Source organism: Delphinapterus leucas, chromosome 12 (assembly GCF_059928025.1).
Source record: "Delphinapterus leucas isolate spDelLeu-1000000601 "Yukka" chromosome 12, BTC_Dleu_Yukka2, whole genome shotgun sequence".
Classification (NCBI taxonomy): domain Eukaryota; kingdom Metazoa; phylum Chordata; class Mammalia; order Artiodactyla; family Monodontidae; genus Delphinapterus; species Delphinapterus leucas.
This window is the reverse complement of record NC_143140.1, coordinates 18,120,199-18,140,174: the sequence shown is the minus strand read 5'-3', so window position 1 is coordinate 18,140,174 and position 19,976 is coordinate 18,120,199. Positions and strand designations below refer to the sequence as shown.

The following is a 19,976-nucleotide window of genomic DNA, read 5'->3' as shown; positions in this document are numbered from 1 at the left end:
TAGGCTCCAGGCGCTGCGCAAGGCCAGAAAGTAGTTCCGATTCCGGCGTGTGGATCTTCGTTCCTGGTGTTCAGTTGTCGCGGTTGGTGGGCCGTAACGGAGCCAAGATGCTGCGGAGTCTGCTGGTGAGTAGCTTGTCGGCTGGCATTCGGGATGTGGGGCGAGAGGGTTGGGAGCGGAGGCTAGAGGTTCGCGACAGGAAAGCCTCTCGTGGGAGGGAAGGAGAGAGGGAGAGGGCGGCTTCGGAGGTCACCTTCCTTGGTCCGTGTCCTTTTCGCTTGACCTTCCTTCCCTTCCATGGATCACTCTTGCCCCAAGCTGTGCTGGGTAGTTGTAAGGAGTGGAGAAGCTGGGGAGGTGACCAGAGGATTGTGCGTTAGACAAGCCTTGGGTTCTTAGTCGCCACCCCTAATCTTGTGGGTGCGGGTGGGAAGTTTCTGATACCCGGAAGCGTCAGCAGAAGGACGTTCCTCGGATACCGAGGGGTTTGAGTTTCAGTGACTCTGAGGTTTGTGAGCAGCAGAAGGCAGTTTAAAAAGCAAACCTTTCTGTTTTGGCTGGCACTTTAGGAGCATTCATGGCCGAAGGGTCGTGTTGCTTCCATCAGGCGGTTCTGCAGTGTCCTTCACCGCTCCACCGACTTTGAGCATGAGAAATATTTTCCCCAAATTTTGAAAAAGAGAAGGAAAATGTAACAGTGATCGTTTTCTTCGGTAATTATCCAATAAAGCTTTACTTATCTTCTCAATATATTATTTATTTTAGAAAGTGGAGTGCATATTTGTAATTTATTTCAACTGGATATGTAATGCAAGTCTCTTGTAAAAGATTTATGCCCTATTAATTCTTTGGGGAAAATGTAATGAGGGAAGCATTTTAATTAAGTAGGAATCATGCCAGTTTATTTTGATATCAAGTAATAGATTTTTAATAATATGGTAGAGTATTTAAATAAAAAACTTCGAACCTCGTGTATTTTGTAACCATTCTTTATTTCTGTAATATCTATATAGCAGTATGTTTTCCTCATATAATGCTACTGGTTCAATTCAGGTAAAGATCATGATTTTTTTCCCCTCAAAATCTACATGATGAATTGCTTCTTAAATGTGGTGTTTGGAGACTTCAGAATGTAATATAAAGAGCAGTGGCGGGGCGACAAATAGGAAAACCTCAGTGCTTGTCTGTGACTTTGTTATTGACAAATCGGATATGTTTTAACTCTCAGTTTCACTTTTCTGTAATACTGAAGATTGGAAATGGTTGGTTTTGAAGGTTTCTTTAAGCCCTAAGTCTGTTTAGTATATGTGGATTTTTTTTAATTTCAGGCTCTTCGTCAGATTGCCCAGAGGACCATAAGTACTGCTTCACGCAGGCAGTTTGAAAATAAAGTTCCAGAGAAACAAAAGCTCTTTCAGGTACTGAAGTATTTTATAGGAGATTGTTACTTGTTATGATTAGATTACCAAAAGTTGGCGATAGGAGGTAAATCTGGAGACGTCTGATTGTTAACACTCCTGTTGTATTAGCAGAAGAGTAATAGGAAACTGTCTGTCGATAGCTAACTGGGCATTTGCTATAACCAAGAGGCCCTTGGGAAAGCAGAAGAAATGAAGGGGTAAAGATCAAAGACACTTTCTTTTGGAGGAGTCACATTGGGTTGGCACTCTGGGGTAGCTGCACAGTAATAGACAAATAGACCATAGAAAGAGCCCAGAAACAGAACAAATACATTAATATATGTAGAAACTTGATATATGTTAAAGGTGCTATTTCATATCAGTGGGGAATGGAAAAATTGGGTGGCTGTTTTTTTGTGTTTTTTTTTTTTTTGCGGTACGTGGGCCTCTCACTGTTGTGGCCTCTCCCGTTGCGGAGCACAGGCTCCGGACACGCAGGCTCAGCGGCCATGGCTCACGGGCCCAGCCGCTCCGCGGCACGTGGGATCTTCCCGGACCAGGGCACGAACCCGTGTCCCCTGCATCGGCAGGCGGACTTTCAACCACTGCGCCACCAGGGAAGCCCTGGGTGGCTGTTTTGAAGAAAGTAAAGTTATATCCGTTCTGTATTGTGTGTTAAAAGATTAACTGCAGATATAAATACTTCTCCCTCAAAAAATATTAAAAGAAAATATAGGAGAATTTTTTTCCAGCTTACTGAGGTATGATTGACAAGTAAAAATCGCAAGCATTGGAAATTCCCTGGTGGTCCAGTGGTTGAGAATCCACCTTCCTATGCAAGGGACGCGGGTTTGATCCCTGGGGATGGGGGAACTAAGATCCTTCCTGCCCCGGGGGAACTAAGACCACACACTGCAACTACTGAGCCCACGCACCACAACTATAGAGAGGCCCACGCACCACAACGAAGATCCCACGTGCCGCAACTAAGACCTGACACAAAGAAAGAAAGAAAGAAAGAATATAAATAAATAGTTTGTATTTAGGTTGTACCTGATTTTTTTTTTAAGGTGTACAAACAATGTGATATTTAATGTATCTATGAATGATTACCACAATCAGGTTTAATCTTAGGGGTCATCCTAAGAAAGTCTTTACAAATCCTAGAAGCTGTAAAGGAGAAAAATTGCAAGGTTTGGTGACACGAAAATTTTAAATGTACTTATGGTACAAATTGAGGGAAGTGACAAATTGAGGGAAAATTTTTTAAATTAACAAAATTTTTAATATTAACAAAAAGTTAATAACCTTAGCATACAGAGAGCTCCTACAAATCAGTAAGAAATGCAAATTAAAATGACAAGTTGCTACTTTTTTTCCCTGTTCGATTGTCAAAATTTTAGAAGATTTAAAATAGGTTATGTTAGCCAGGTGTGGGAGATAAGTGCGTTCCTATGCAGTACGTTGATACATGCTAGGAAGTAGTATTGGTACAGAAATTTTAGAGTATTTGAAAGTATTAGAAGCAAATTATTGTACATATCCTATTCAGGACTCCCATTTTACGAATCTTTCCTACAGAATAGTAGCATAAATATATAAAAATAGGAAATAGGCTATTAATCATTATGGGAGTTTAATATCAAAAAACCCAACAACCTAAATACCCATTAATAAAGGATTGGCTAATGTAATTTTATTTTTTGCACAGTGGAATGCTGTGTAGCCATTAAAAGGAACAAAGTAGGTTTAAATGGGCTAGATGGTTTTTAAGATAATGTTGAGTGAAAAATCTATGATAGGCCATTATATAGCATAATCTCATTTTGTGTATTAAACAAGTATGTGCATAAATTAGAAGCTATGACAATACAAGCTTTAAAAAATTAAGGATATGTATTAATATGTGTTAATAGTGGTTTTCTCATGAGGAAAGACTTAGTGGGACAGAGCACTTACCTTTATAAGTAGTTAGGTTATCAGTGATTTTTTTGTTTAATTGTGATCTCTGATGTTTCATAAAGAAAATTTTAAGTGGTTAAAAAAAAGTATCACGTATGCTGCATAAAAATAAAATACTTACATTTAACAGATGTGTTAAGTATCCTACTCTATGCCAGGTGCTGGATTGGGAGACTAAGGATATAATTTAGGCTTATAAACCAAAACTCTCTCTCCTTTTTTTTTAAGGGAAAAAAAGATCGTACCTATGACCAAAGTGTGATGATTATTGCTTTTTTAATAATTCAATTGATGAACTCAATGAATATATTTTCACAGCTTTACTGTTTATGTGTTCTTTGGAAAGAACATTTTATTAGATCTCAAATTAACTTTAAAAGAAAGAATGTTGATTTTTAGGAGTTTTTATTTTAAAAGTAGTTGCAGTAGAGAAAGATTCAGGAAAAGGGTAGTCCTTTTTAATTTTGATATTTAAAATATTTCAATTTCAGTGTTTTAAGAAGCCACTTAATTTTATATGAATGGATTAGTCTTTTTCATTTAGTTGGAAACCAATGATATACATTAATTATTATTTTTTGAACCTAGGAGGATAATGGAATTCCAGTGCATCTAAAGGGTGGGATAGCTGATGCCCTCCTGTACAGAGCCACCATGATTCTTACAGTTGGTGGTAAGACATTTGGAATGCTTGCTCTATAGCAAAATCATAGTAGCGATAACTAACATCATTGCTCTCACTGTGCCGGTATTTTAACACAGGCAGTCTGTCCCCAGAATCTGAGGTCTTACTGCTTTACATATAATGACTCACAAAGGTGATTGATACATATTGTATAAGAACGTTTTAATGTCTTTTAAAAATAATAAACCGATAAAGTTTGATAATTATCTTGTGATAGAGGTGGCTTTTGGAATGTGCCGCTGGTGGCCCTGCAGGCCTTTGGAAGAGCCAAAGATAGCTGCTCTATCCCATCTCCTGTAACAGGGGTTCTTAAATATTTTGACTATGATGTATAATAATAATACACTTTACATCTAATCCCTGTACATACATATTTATGACAGAGATAAAACCTTATACAGCACAGTACTTTTACTGCATGTAAAGTGCTTTGATATTTTTTCTGTGCATTGGGCAGTTCCATTGTTCAATATTAGCAGTGGAATATCACAAATTAGCATGCTAGGAATCTGAATGATTGCTCCCTGGCGGGAGAAAGGGAAACAGTATTAGAGTGATTACTGTGTGCTCATTCTATTGATAGGAGTGCCACATATGTGGATTTCTGTAACCCTTGTATTAAGTCTGTAACGTATCCTCGTTTTAAAGATGGAGAAATTATGTCAATTACCCAGATAATATTGCTTTGGAAGAGCTGGTGTTTGAACCCTCATCACCAAGTCCCCTTATGCTTATGCCAGGGTGCCTTTTTTTGGCTTGAATTGAATGCAGTGAAGGGACATTTTATGGACAAGAAGCACATAGTGACGTTTGGGCTTTCTTAAGGTGAAGTCCTAAGTTCTTTTTGGCCAGTGTGACTATTTCGTAGACGTTTTGGTAATTAGTTTTAAAAATAAATTTCCAGTTATTAGAAATTCTTACTTCAAATTTGATTATTTAAAAATTATATGTCCCTCTTGCTTGGTTTTATATTGATAATACACTTCAGGGAAGGCTTTGCCTATTTGACCTTTTGGCTTTTGAATCGTTCTTAGCATTTCTCAGGCAATTTTAGGTTTTATGTTCTTAATCTTATTTTAAATGTTTTTACATGTCATTACGTTAACAAGTACCTTACTGTGCTGCATCCAACACTTTCTATACAAGTTAAGTAATATTAAAACTAGATTAAACATGTTTTGTGTGTATTTATTTTAAATTTTGCCAGCACCTATCAAAATACTTCTGTATATTCCCATAAAAGTAGTTTTAACACCAGCCTTGCCTCTTTATCTTACAACTTTTTAGCTGGAATATTGGGTTTATACATTTAAACCTGAGAATTTCCTGTTAAGTTCTTATTTCCTTTATTTTTCAGGAGCAGCGTATAGCATGTATCAGCTGGCTGTGGCTTCATTCCCCAAGAAGCAGGGTTGACTTCAGTTTATCCTCCCAGCAATCGGTTGGTTCAACTCCATTCAGTTCTCTGTGGACCAGTAGTCTGATAACTAACTTGAGTTCTTCTTTGGGGATCAATATTTATTGACTTGTACTAGCTGCCACCAATAAAGCAGTCTTTACCATGCTTTGTTTTATTTGATCGCTTTAGGATACATTATACCAGCAATAGCAGCCTTATAAACCTTAGGTAAGGAGGAATCTTTTGTCATTAGGTTATATATAGTACCATTGTGGTATTATTTTAGTGAAATTTTATTTTTAGCAGCTTAGAATTCCAACAGGGGATGGTCTTCAGCTTTAATTGAGCTTGACACTCGGAGTGCATATTTCTTTGAGTCTTCCCCTCCCCTCTCTTCCCTGCTGTGCTGTATCCTGGGATATGCTAGCACCTAGGGTTAGTGGAAGCAGGTTAGTTTTGGCTCATGGGGTTCAAGTTTCTTTTTTCCTCCCTTAGCTGTGTGTGTTTATGTTTAAGAATATTGGATGTATTCCACAGTTTAGAGTAGGCTTTAGTAGAATTGCTGTAAAATAATCCAGTATTTGTTCTTTTCACACTCAGAATGGGCTTCTGTTATGTTAGTTTAATCCAAAACATACAGTGTACCTTTCCTTAAAATACTTAGTTCATTTGTAAAAGTTATCTTCTGGGGGAACGGAAGGAGTCAGACTTTGTCATCTCTGCAAGGTGTGCATTTGTAACACTGTGAAGATTAAGAGTCTAGATCCGTCAGATCTAGGGGAAATCTATGAGTAAGGGTTTTATAAAAGCTTCAATTTCTGGATAAAATTGAGAAAACTAATACAGTTAGAAAAATGGAGTCAAGTCTGAAATACCAAACTAACTCTTTTCCTTTTAAAACATTGAGGCTTATGGTACAAATCCATTTCAAGAGGTACCTAATGAAAGGTGTTTCAGCCTTGAGTCTTGAAAGTTAGAAAGGTCTTGGTTAGCCATATATCTAAAACTTTTTTTTAATGCCAAAATGTTCAATTAACATGACAAGATTGGATAAAGTAGGAGTAGGTTAAATGCTTAAGAGACTTTAAAATATTTTTAAATGCTATGATTAAGTTTTTGCCCTTCATCCTAAAATTCTGAACTGTCAGCAGGGGTGGAGATGGGGAGGGGACAAGGGGTGAGGTCTCAGAAGAGGGGTTGCTGGATAGGAGCTCGTGAAATTATCTGCTATTCTTAGCGTTTAGTAAGAGAGAGATTGCTATTATTGATTCAAAGACTAACCAAATGTTCATAGAGCAGAGTCCATGAGAAGTATTGCAAATGTGGCCTTCAGGAAACGAACAGCTATCATTCCAATCTCCTTTGTATCTTTACCACGTATTATCCTTTTGAGAATAGTATCTGCCACTAAATAGAAGAAATTCTCTGACGATATTATCCCACTAATATAAGCGCCATGGGAGATATATTTAAGTGAAACTTTGTCACAGTTAGTACTGTGCTCAGGATTGGATCTGTGGTCTGGCTACTCTAGATGAAGTGACATCGAAAAAACTAAAACTCAGGGCATGCAGTTTACCCAAAGCTACAAATAAATGGCAGCACGATTTCCAAGTCCATTTTTATCTGATTCTTAAAGTTCATGGTCCTTGTAGTATACTTCATCTTACCAGGTGTTTAATTACATGGGCTGGGATAGCTTCAGTGCACTGCTGGTAGCCTCGTATGCAGGTAGGAATGCCCTACAGACTTCCATCCCCTGTCCAGTCAGACTTCTGGGAAGAGTGATCGCTACAGTCTCCAGTTCCTTTATTCAGTTGCACATTGATCCCTCTGTATAACTTGCAACATACCTACGTATTTAACATCTGTCTCTTCCATTTTATAAATGAGATCTGAAGTCGGCACTCGTCACCAGCCACAGTGCTCTTCTGCTTGGTGCGTGCATACTCATTCTTGACTGAGAATCTGGGAAAGCCCCCCAGGTTCTGCTGGAAACGTTGACATTCTTCCCTTTGCTCCCAGCGTTCCCTGTACTCATCTTTACCAAGAGTTTAATGCCTCTGAATCTGAATTCAAATTTGAGTTATAATTGTTGATGAGACTGGGAACCAGTGTAGCATTGTAGTTAATTACAGATCATGGAGTCAGAAGACCCAGCCTCAACCCTTGGATTAGGTGGCCACGGGTAGCCAACCTTGCTAACCCTGTGCTCTCATCTGCATAAGTGGAGTAATGCCTAGGCACGTGGTTATTCTAATGCAAGTAAAGCACGAAAAATGGTTTCCGACACATACCAAGTGTGCAATAAATGCTAGGTACTGCTATTGTTAGCTGTCTGAGAGAAGGAACTATACCTTTCAACTCATATCCCTATCAACTTGGCATAGAGCAGGGACCATAAGCTGGTCAGGGCTGGTAGGCGAGGTTCACGCTTTCATCCGTGTCCTGGGTGCCTTCTTTTGGCTCTGCTCTCCTTAGTGTGTCTTTCATTCTCCTTGTGAGATGGCTGCTGCAGCTCCGGCTAGTGTGTGTGTTTTCCTGCAGGAAGAAGGATTGGTGAAAAGAGCACATGCTAAACAAGCGAGCTCTCTTTAAAGAGCCTCAGAAGCCCCACACAAAGACTTAACCTTATATCCCTTTAGCCAGATGTTCCACCACGTGATCATGCCTGCATTCAAGGAGGCCAAGAAATGTCTCAAATGGGCATATTGCCAAGCAAAATTGGAGTTCTGTTTAATAAGAAGGGGAGATTGGGTATTGAGTTGACAACGAATAGTCTCTCTTCCAGCCAGTTGGTTTTTTAAAAGAATGAAGTCCACACTGGAGGAGACAGGACAGGACCCAGGAGCATTTTGGTTCCTACTTCTAGTTGTTTCTGATGCCCACAGCCATGCCTGCTGGTAGGCTTGGCTGCATTTCATCGTCCAATAACTTTCTCTTTGTGCTGAAGTTAGTTCAGGTAGGTTTCTCAACCAGGAACCAAACAAAGCAATATTTCCTGAGTTTCCCATCTATCATACCATCTAATAGGAGCACACTTTTACCATTTACTCTAAACCATAGTTAGGTGCTTAATAAAGGCAGCCATTACTGGTTTCTCATAGCAGACAGGAATGGCTCAATGCACCATAAATGCCAGTAGATACAGAGGATACAAGAATGATAAAAATAAGAATTACAGCGCTGCTATAGCCAGTTGGGTTCAGGGTTTGCAGAAGCCTTCCTGCCGTCTGAGATAGTTATGCACAAGTTCCCCAGAGCTGCCAATTTCACGGGCCTCCAGCTTGGGACTCCCACTGCCTGGGTCCTGTAAGCAACATGTCATGATCCACTACCCAGGGCTTTGCTTCTACATATATTTCGAGATCAATAATTCAAGTTAACAAATATTGAGTACCTACTGGGTGCCAGACACTCTTGTGTGTGCCTGGGGATCATTGGTGAGCAAAATACGCACATTCCTGCCCTCACAGAGTTTACATTATAGTGAGGGGTAGCAGGGAAGACAATAAACAAAAATAAATTGTACAGTATGTTAGCAGGTAGTCAATTCTATGGGGAAAAAAGACCAAAGGGGACAGCTGGCATGGGGCTGGGCTGATTGGGTGTAGTAGTAAATGAGGTATGAAGATGGGTTTCAATGGGGTGGTTAGATTAGATAAAAACTGTAGAGGTGAGGGAGCTAGTCAAGCAGATATATAGGGAAAGGGCATTAAAGAGGGAGCAGCTTAGAGCGGGTGCCCTCATGTGCCCAGCATGTTCAAGAACACGAAGGCAGGAGCAGTTATGGCTGACCGAGTGGGAGAGGAGAAGGCGGAGAGGTAAGAAGCGGTCGCACCAAGGAGGGCCTTGCAGGCTATTGTCAGGACTTGGGCTTTTACTCTGAGCGGTATGGGGAGCCATTGCAGAGTTTCTCACAGAAGAGAGGCTTATATGTTCTAAAGAGGACTGGCTTGGCTGTCATGTTGAAATAGAGCATAGGGGACCCAGGGTAGAAGCAGGCAGACCCATCAGGAAGCCTCGTGCAGCTACTCGGGTAAGGAGTGATGGAGGCAATGGAAAGTGGTCGGATTATGAACAGAGGAGGAGTTTTACTCATCAGCCACTTAGACCTTGCCCTTCTCCATCCACCCATCCACCCATCCACCCATCCACCCATCCACCCATCCACCCATCCACCCATCCATCCACCCATCCACCCACCCACCCATCCACCCATCCACCCACCCATCCACCCATCCACCCATCCATCCATCCATCCATCCATCCATCCATCCATCCATCCATCCAACAATTACTTACTGAAAGCCTACTTTGTGTAAGGCACTGTTCTCAGCTCTGAGAATACAAGTGTGAACTAGACCGGCAAGCTGTTCTATGGAACTTACATTCTAGTCAGTGGACGTAGACAGTAAATAAATTCAGAAGCATGGTAATGGTCTACAATGGGAACGGCTGTAAAGGAATCAACAGTGTGATCTCAGGAAAAGTGCCGGAGTGGAAGCTAGAAAAGGCCTCAGAGGAGGTGTCATTTGAAACAAGACCAGAAAAGAAGGGGTCTACTGTGCTAAAACTCAGGAGAAAAGCATTGAGGGGAAAGGGAAGTTGCTTTGCGTCTTTAATTGCAGATAGAAGACCAGTGTTGTTGAAACACAGGGAGCTGGAGAAAGACGGCAGCAGTGGCTACCTCTTCCCCCGTGACCAACACAACACCTGGCCCTCTTCCTACACTCAAGGTCCAGATGGCTTTTTTTCTGGTTTCATGTTACACAACACAGTCTGATAACCATAGCATTGATTTATGCAAAAGTCTAAACAGAAACTAGCAGGTGAACATTCTGTTCCAGACAGTTGTTGTTACTGTTATTAGCAAGAACTAGAAGCTGAGGAAATACAGTTAAGGGGAGATCAAACACACAGCAGTTATGTTTGAACCTGATCCCAAATCAAAATCTATCTCATTCAGAATCCCTTTTTTTTTTTTTTTTTTTTTGCGGTACGCGGGCCTCTCACTGTTGTGGCCTCTCCCGTTGCGGAGCATAGGCTCCGGACGCGCAGGCCCAGCGGCCATGGCTCACGGGCCCAGCCACCCCGCGGCATGTGGGATCTTTGCGGACTGGGGCATGAACCCGTGTCCCCTGCGTCGGCAGGCGGACTCTCAACCACTGCGCCACCAGGGAAGCTCCCAGAATCCCATTTTTAAAATCCACTATGTACCATGTTACTTCTTAGATGGGGAAAGAAGAAAAAAATACTTAGGACAACTGTACTAGTTGGTTCCCTCATAGACTTTATTCTGTGTGAACACTGCTGATTCACTGGTTATGTTTGGTAAATCTGCATCTTAATGATTGGCGATTTTTTATTCTCTCTCTCTCTCTCTCTCCTCTGTGATTCCCATGAAGCTGACCATGTATCTGCTCTGACTGCCTGTCTCTATTGAAATTATAGTTTTACAGTTGTTTCTAATATATATATATATATAAGCAACTCCAAGTCAAGGATATTTTGAAGAACTCATTAGTGAGGAAAACCAATCAAAACATAAGACATTTTCTAAATGTTTATCTTAGTATAATACACCAGAGGGCGGTCATGATTAAATGTTTACAATTAAATTGCTTGGAGACTAGAGAGCTGTCTACTGAAATGGGTATTTCAAAGCACACATGAAGTTTGCCAGAGGAAGAGGAGATCACAGTATTAGATTCTGCAGCCTTAGTGCTAGAATATAATAAATGTGTGTGTATGTATATACTTGTATGGCTTTCATTTTTGGTTTTTAATTATGTGATCACTGGTTTCCAATTATAAATGTTCCATTAGTATAATGAAAGATGGGCTGTTTCCTTTAATTCTGAGACTAGGTCAGATCTTCATTGACCTCTTGTAGGAGGCTGTCATCTTCCCTTTGGGGAGTTGCTAAAAGGATTCTCTGGTGTTATTCTGACGATTAAAGGCGAATGTCTTTGTTTGGCCTTGTTAATCTCTTTCCAGGCCATTTTACCCCAATTAATGTGCTAAATGTTTTATTCATGGCCATTACTATTGGATACTTTTCCCATGGTGCTTTTTCTTAAAACCGTATCTTCTTTGGGAAACCAGAATGTGATGAATCATTGTGACTGTTTTGGTCACAAAAATACACCTTTAGAGTCTGGTCATTTCCCACCTTGATTCTATCCTAATGATCATTGTAATGATTATTTATTTATTTGTATTTATTTTAATTTTTAATTGAAGTATAGCTGACTTACAACATTGTATTAGTTTCAGGTGTACAATATAGTAATTTGATACTTTTAGATTTCACTTCATACAAAGTTACTATAAAACATTGACTGTATTCCATGTGCTGTACATTATATCCTTGTAAGTTATTTATTTTATACCTAGTTGCTTGTACCTTTTAATCCCCTTCACCTATTTTTCCCCTCCCCCAACCCCACTCTGCCCTGGTAAACACTATTTTGTTCTCTGTACCTTTGAGTCTGTTTCTGTTCTGTATGTTTGTTTGTTTTATTTTTTAGATTCCACATGTATGTGAAGACATACAGTATTTGTCCTTCTTTGTCTGATTTATTGCACTAAGCATAATACCCTCCAGATCCACCCATATTGTTGCAATGGCAAAATTTTATTCTTTTTTATGGCTGAGGAATATTCCACTGTGTATATATGGCACATCTTAATCCATTCGTCCACTGGTGGGCACTTACTTGTTTTCCATATCTTGGCTATTGTAAATAATACTGCTATGAACACAGACGTTCATGTATCTTTTCCAATTAATGTTTGCATTTTCTTTGGATAAATACCCAGGAGTGGAATTGCTAGATTGTATGACAGTTTTATTTTTAATTTTTGTTTTCCATACTGACTGTACCAATTTACATTTCCAGACACAACCTCGCCAACACTTGCTATTTCTTGCCTTTTTGATGATAGCCATTCTGACAGGTGTGGGTGATATTGTGGTTTTGATTTGCATTTCCCTGATGATTAGCGATGTTGAGCGTCTTTTCATGTGCCTGTTGGCTGCCTGTATGTCTTCTTTGGAAAAATGCCTATTTAGGTCCTCTGCTTTTTTTTTTTTAATTGGATTGCTTTTTTTTGATATTGAGTTGTATGAGTTTTTAAAAATATATTTTGAATATTAACCCCTTATCAGACATAATGTTTGCAAATATCTTCTCCCATTTAGTAGGTTGCCTTTTCATTTTGTTCATGGTTTCCTTTGCTGTTCAAACGCTTTTAAGTTTGATTAGATCCCCTTTGTTTATTTTTGCCTTTGATTCCCTTGCCTGAGGAGACAGATGCAAAAAAATTATTGCTGAGACTGATGTCAAAGCGTGTACGGTTAATGTTTTCTTCTAGGAGTTTTCTACTAGCAGAACTTACATTTAAGTCTTTAATCAATGTTGCGTTTATTTTGGTATATGGTGTAAGAAAGTGGTCCAGTTTAATTCTTTTGCATGTAGTTGTCTGGTTTTCCCAACACTGTTTATTGAAGAGACTATCTTTTCCCCATTGTATATTCTTGCCTCCTTTATCATAAATTAATTGACCATATAAGCATGGGTTTATTTCTAGGCTCTCTATTCTGTTCCACTGATCTGTGTGTCTCTTTTTCTGCCAGTACCATACAGTATGGATTAGTATAGCTTTGTAGTAGAGTCTGAAATTAGGGAGCATGATATCTCCAGCTTTGTTCTTTTCTCTTAAGAATATTTTGACTATTCAGGGTCTCATGAATTTCTATACACATTTTAAAATTATTTGTTCTGGTTCTATGAATAATGCCATTCGTATTTTGATAATGATTGCATTATATCTGTAGATTGCTTTGGGTAGTATGGACCTTATAACAATATTAATTATTACAATCCGTTTCTTTGAGCCATTTTCAACTTCTTTCTTTCTGGGAAGTCCAAGATCAAGGTGATGGCCTATTTGCTTCCTTGTCAGAGCTTTGTTCCTGGCTTGCAGATGGTCACCTCACTGCGTCCTCACATGGTCCTTCCACTCTGGTGTGGGGAGAGAGTGCTCTGGTGTCTCTTCTTCTTATAAGTGGCACCAATCTTATTGGATTAAAGCCCAACTCTTATGATCTCATTTAACCTTAATTACTGCCATAAAGACCACATCTCCAAATACAGTCACCTTGAGGTGACTTCAAATATGAATTTTGAGGGGACACACCTGAAAGAAAATAAGGGTAATTTCTGGTCTTTTGTTCATAAATTTCAAGCAAGGGCTCTGGCCCAGGATCCATCAATGGAAAGGTACCATAATTGGTCCCCTTTGTTTTGGGGCCCACTCCTTGCCAACCAATAGCTTCTTCTATTTAAGGAGCTAATGCCCTGAAGAATTTCTCACAGATTAAACCCATGATAAACATTGGATTGAAGATTTAATACTATATGCACTTGGTGTGTTCAATCAGGTGCAGGTAGGCAGTTTAATCAAGGAGGTAAACATATTAAAGATATGGTCCTGTTTTTCAAGAGTAACAAATGATGGAAAATATCTTGGTAGAAGAGAAAAACTAGTTAATTCTAGAAATGTGGAATAAATCTTCTGCTCACGATTCTAGTGCAGGAGAAAGAGAAATTCTGAAATGTATGGGATCTGAAATTTGTCATATTTTGGCATCCAAAGATCCACTGCAGCATTTCTTGACTTTTTGATGGGGCTCTACCGAGGGCAGGAGGAGGTATGATTGGAGAAATTCAGAAGATTTAGGCAATAGGCATTTAAGATGGAGCAGTGTGGAGACAGAATGGCTAGTGAGGAGGATATTATAGTAGACTAAGCAAGATTTAAAATACTGAGGGAAGTGAATTGTCATTCTTGGGTGAGAGGAAGGTAAGGGTGGCAGGAGGTGTCAGGAAAGATGTTAACAGTAACCTAACGTCTTATGTGTTGTGTGAGAAGCAGAATAACTGCCCTGAAGAGAGCAGAATTAAGAGAAGTACAGGTAAATGTGTACAGAGGGTCAGCTACATCATTCTTAGATTTCCACCTTCAATACTCAGAGGGGAAAAAGAAGTTGCCAGAGGAAGTGGTCTAGGACTGGAAGTTATAACTTAACAGTTGCAGCATTTTCCTTCAGGAAGGGGACCCACCCTCCAAGGCCCTTGAATGTAAGAATACGGGGAGTGTAGATCAGAGAGGTGCTGCTCGCAGACAAGGAGGGGTGATGCTGTGTTACTTACACTGAAGGTCACACCAGCTTGGGAGCCAGTCAGGGTCACATTTACACTCGTGTCCAAATAACCACGTTTCTGAGCTCCATGAGACCACCTGGGGGCTCTGCCACCCTTCAAGGTGTCCTAGTTCATTTTTGTGAGTCATCAGCACATCACATATGGCCAGGAACATGATTTTCCGTCTTCTTCCCTCTTCTCCTTCTTGTCCAGCTGCTGCGCCAACGCCACGGCCAGGCACTGCTCTGCCCGGGGCAGCCCTGTGTTGTATGGAGAAATGGGGAGCGCTTCTCCCATCATGTATTCATTCAACAAACATTGAAATGCCTTCTATGCACCTGGCAGGCTTCTAGGCCCTGGGTCATACCTCCATGAACGAGACAGACAAAATCCCTGCTCTCAGTGAGTTATACCCCGAGCCGCTTCCGCAGCGAGGCCTTGAGTCTGGCAAAATTTCTGGTGAAGATGACCATCCCGGCTGTGGGCTCCTGTTAGCACCTCTCCAACAAAACCCTCACGTGCCACAAAAAGAAGCAACTGTTTTTAGGCACACCCCACCCCACGCATATTTAGAGAGCGACCATTTCTTTCTGTTGACGGAACAAAAGCATTCAAGGCTGTAACTGCGCCTGCGGCACTGACGGCCCTTCCCACGACTCTGGAGCCTCAGCCTTGCCCTTGAAGAGTCACGTGACCCGTCCCGGGGTTTTCCCAGAAGAAGGTAAGAGCCTGCCCCGAAGGAGTGCCGAAATCGCCACCTTAGCAAAACTGCCCCACTTTTGACACGACAGGAGTTTGGGCTTTTGGTACAGCCCTCAACATGTCAGTGTTCTCAGGACCCTGTTTCCGTGAGACGCAGACCCAGGGAAAGAACGGTGCGCTCCCCGCCCTTCGCCGGCTCCGCGGGGGCCACTCTCAACAGCGGCCTGGGAGCGGGAATCGGCTCTTCCCTGAAGGCCGCGGAAGGTCAGCTTTTCCCTTTTATATCGCTTTTTGGGCGTCATTGCCTTCTCCCAGGGCACCCTGTGATAAAAGGCTAGGACCCAGGGCGTCCCTGGTGGCGCAGTGGTTGAGAGTCCGCCTGCCGATGCAGGGGACGCGGGTTCGTGCCCCGGTCCGGGAGAATCCCACATGGCGCGGAGCGGCTGGGCCCATGAGCCCTGGCCGCTGAGCCTGCGCCTCCGGAGCCTGTGCTCCGCAACGGGAGAGGCCACAACAGTGAGAGGCCCGCGTACCGCAAAAAAAAAAAAAAAAAAGGCTAGGACCCAAAGGACAGGATACTTTTATGGTAGGACACGGTTTTCCTGGAAGGGGAAAACAAGGGAAATAACGGCTTCACTTAAAACGGCCCAACTGGAAACGAATACTCACACATCCATCCAGATTCGGTAGTGATTTGACACAGCGTTTCCATTGTCTGTTCTCTACCCCGTCGGGGCGTTGGGAGGCGCTGCAAGGGGGCCACGGCACCACTAGGGGGCAGTGTTGTATAGAGACAGAGAAAAACTTCGCCTCCATCCTATTACCGCAGAATTAAATAATATTTCAGTAAACCTGAATTTGAAATATCAGGCTTTTGCCCGACAGAAGTTATCTCCTCTGTACTCCTGCAGCACCGCTTACACGAACCCCTAACAGCAAGCCTGCTTCGCATTCGTTATTTCCTCCATTCAATTGTAAAGTTCCTTGAAGTCGACTGATGCTTCTTTAGCCTATGACGTAATATTTGCTGAATAAGTGAATATTTTATGAGTACCCTCTGAATATATGCTAAGTTTTTAATGGTTGAGGACATTTTTATAAAAATACAATTTCGATGTTTAATGTGGAGTAGAAAGTATTAAATAAGGGAGACAAAACTAACCCGACATTGGTTTATATAACAAACATACAGTTCGTTCTTTGTTAAGTGTTGCCACCTCTGTTAGGTCGTTTGATCCTCATAATAACCCTGTGGAGTGAGTTGAATACTGAGTCCAGGTGGCCCCGAGGAACCACAGCCCCCAGAGACTGAGCTTATTCTTGGATGGGGAGGTCAGGCTGATGACACCCTCGTTCTTCAGTCAGTGTTCCTTCCTTCTTTTCCTGAGCACTCTGGCACAGAGGAAGTTCCCACAGGGGAGACGCAGTGTCTCTGGCTACTCAGGCAGGCGGGGGCAGGAGGCCCAAGTTGAAACATTGGTAGAGATATGAAAAAATAATGAATAAGATATCACAATGTAAATGGTGGTTGGTTTTCTCCAGTGGTGAGATTTGGGATGATTTTTTTACTTTTCTCTTTATCTCTTTCTGCATTGTCTAATTGTTTACACATTGACTACTTGTTACTTTGAAAATAAAAATGGCTCTTACCATTTTGAAAAAAAAAATGAATAGAAATGAGACGATGTTGGTCCCGAACCGTGTGGAACAGGTGGACAGGTTACAGGTGACGCTGAGGTTGAGGACTGGAGTGAGGGCGCATGCAGGCCGCCGGGGCCACAGCTGCGGTGGAGGGGGCTCTCCTGGACACAGTAGGTTGGACACAGGTCAGGCCGGAGTCAGGGGAGAGGGGGGCACATGGACAGAGGGGTGTCCCAGCCCACGGAGCCCCTCTACTGCTGCCACTAGTGCTTGACTGTGAGAGTCCGTCCACATGGACACTAGGAAAGACTTCATAAGTTTCTGTTGGACACCCGGCTGAAGGGAAGACTCTCCATCATGACCACACGCCTTATCTGTCATTAATATCCACGTGTCATCTTGACTGTGCCTTTATCAGGCCTTTTACTGAGTGCCTGATAAGTGTTAGGCATTATTATCTGCTGATAGCGTGCCTCATTGTCACTGTTGTCATATCATGCCACGGAGGCTGATTCTGACCCGTTGTCTTATTGAGTTTGGGAGACAGAAACAGTGAAACCAACAGAGAGCCCAACACTTTTCACCACTGGTGACCTAGCAGCTCCCAGGACCTTCCAGGCAGCCACGCGTGAGGGGAGCATCGTTGGCGGAACGGTGTCCAGCCCCGAAAACTAAGGGTGAGCCAAGATTTCTTGTTTTTTTTTTTTTGTTCTGATGACGAGGCCTTAACATGTGAGGGAGAGCTAAGCACTTTGCCGTACTCGCCAGCTCTTTTTGGAAGTGACAGGTCCCATCTTAGGCTAACTTCAACATGCCTTTCTTCTTATTTTAAGAATTAAAAAAACTGGGAGACAGGAATAATATCCATGTATTTAAAAAACTTGTATTTTGAAAATTTTCAGACACAAAGAAAAAGGGAAAAAAGTGCAATCAATACTCGTATACTTGCCGTCTATATCTGACAACTGTTATCTTGCTGCATACACTTCATGTATGTATGTTTTTACTAAATCATTTAAAATTGTAGAGTATATGGAATTTCACACCAAAATGCTTCGCAATATTATGCTACATAACATAGTAGCAAATTCACTCCTAACGAATGAAATGTTATTTCCTATTATACTGGCTGCGTTCGTTTGTCTCAACCCCCAAATGTCTTTTATATCATTTTATATATCACAAAATACAGAAGTATAGATTTTATATAGTTGATGGTAACTGCTGTGTATATATGCTCAATTCTATGTTATCCAAACAAAGCTATTTGTAAGTCTTGCGCTTTGCATTCTCAAATGTGCTCGTAAAAATAACTTCCTAAAATTTCCTTCAACGTTTCCTGCTTAAAACAAAGAAAAACAAACAAATGAACAGAGTAATATAAATAATATAATTTAATATAAATTAAGACTGAATTGAGAATATTTGGATATTGAATAATTTATTTCCACATAGTGGACTCTGTCTTAGTTGGAGCATCGTTGAATTCCTTCCCTTCCCTCCTACCAATATTTGCAAAATATATCAGGTTCTCTTTCTTTCCGAATGGTTGAGCTGTCCCTAGGGATTTTATTTGATTTTTCTTTTTTTAAAAAATAAATTGTTTTCATTAATTTATTTATTTTTGGCTGCTTTGGGTCTTCATTGCTGCGTGTGGGATTTCTCTAGTTGTGGCGAGCGGGGGCTACTCTTTGTTGCTGTGCGTGGGCTTCTCATTGTGGTGGCTTCTCTTGTTGCGGAGCACAGGCTCTAGGTGCACAGGCTTCAGTAGTTGTGGCACACGGGCTCAGTAGTTGTGGCTCACCGGCTCTAGAGCGCAGGCTCGGTAGTTGTGGTGCATGGGCTTAGTTGCTCTGCGGCATGTGGGATCTTCCCTGACCAGGTCTCGAACCCGTGTCCCCTGCACTGGCTGGCGGATTCTTAACCACTGCACCATCAGGGAAGTCCCTATTTGATTTTTCTTGTGACATTGTTCTGAGGAATACTCATTACTCCAGGCTCTCACTTGAGTCTCTTATTCAAGAAAAAGTTGGTCAGCTTGATCAATACTTAGTGAGAGGTGTTCAGAGGAGAAAGGGATGAGATTCCAGATGCTCGTCCGCTTTGCTAGGTGGGCAAAGCAATATGAAACCAGCCCTCCACCTTCAGAGGGGAGAACAGGCAGGCCCAGAATGGTCCACCAGGTGGGCGTTCCTTTCACACTGGGCTGCTTGCCTTGTTTTCTCTGCTCATGTCTGTTGGAGGGATGGACAGACCTGGCAGCCAGGTATTCGTGGGTTTAGGTGTAGGAGAATCTCTCCCACTGCTAGTTGGCTGTCTTTGCATTTTCTTTTCCTTTGGAGACCACGAAGTGTGAGAGAAAATAAGCCTCCAAGTTTACTAGTTTGAAATTCTGGTTATGAGTGTATTTGTCTTAGTGGAGTTGATTTTGGCCTCGTCAAAAATAACCTGGGGTTGACCAGAAGTTCTGGTCCCTTTTGACAAAAACCATGACTTCTCCCTTGAAATAGTGCATCCTGGGGGAAGAGGTACATGATGCTCAAGTGGGAATTACTCACAGGGAGAGTAACGAGGGCTGAGGGTCTGGAGGTGACCGTGGAAAGCAGGCTCTGTGGACTCAGGTCAGTTAAGGTGGTTCAATCGAGTAGGTGACAGGAGGGCCAGTCTTTAAGGGGTGTGTGGTGGTACTTAATTATGCCCACCAGTCCTGTGACACTCCTCCTGTTAAGAGGCGGAATCTCTGTTCCCTCTCCTTGACCCGGAGCGGTCTTGCGGCTGCCTTGAGGAATGCATATAGCTGAAGTGATGCTCTGTGATTTCCCAGGCTGGGGTGGGAAGTCACACAGCATCTGACACTTTCTCTTGGGACACTCGCTCATGGAGCCTCAGCTGCCCTGTAAACGGTTCACCAGAGGTCAGCACGTGGGGGGTCCTCCCAGAGAGGAAGAGAGAGAAGCGTCCAGGGACCCCCAGCT

General features: G+C 41.8%; 1 protein-coding gene across 1 annotated transcript; it reads left to right on the top strand.

Moving 5' to 3' along the window:
- On the top strand, positions 1-5,611 carry COX7A2 (cytochrome c oxidase subunit 7A2). The gene is made up of 4 exons (XM_022590363.3): positions 1-125; positions 1,329-1,418; positions 3,951-4,035; positions 5,405-5,611. Exons 1-4 carry the CDS (start codon positions 108-110, stop codon positions 5,461-5,463), a joined length of 252 nt encoding a protein of 83 aa, XP_022446071.1. The 5' UTR covers positions 1-107; the 3' UTR covers positions 5,464-5,611.
- The last annotated feature ends 14,365 nt before the right edge of the window (positions 5,612-19,976 follow it).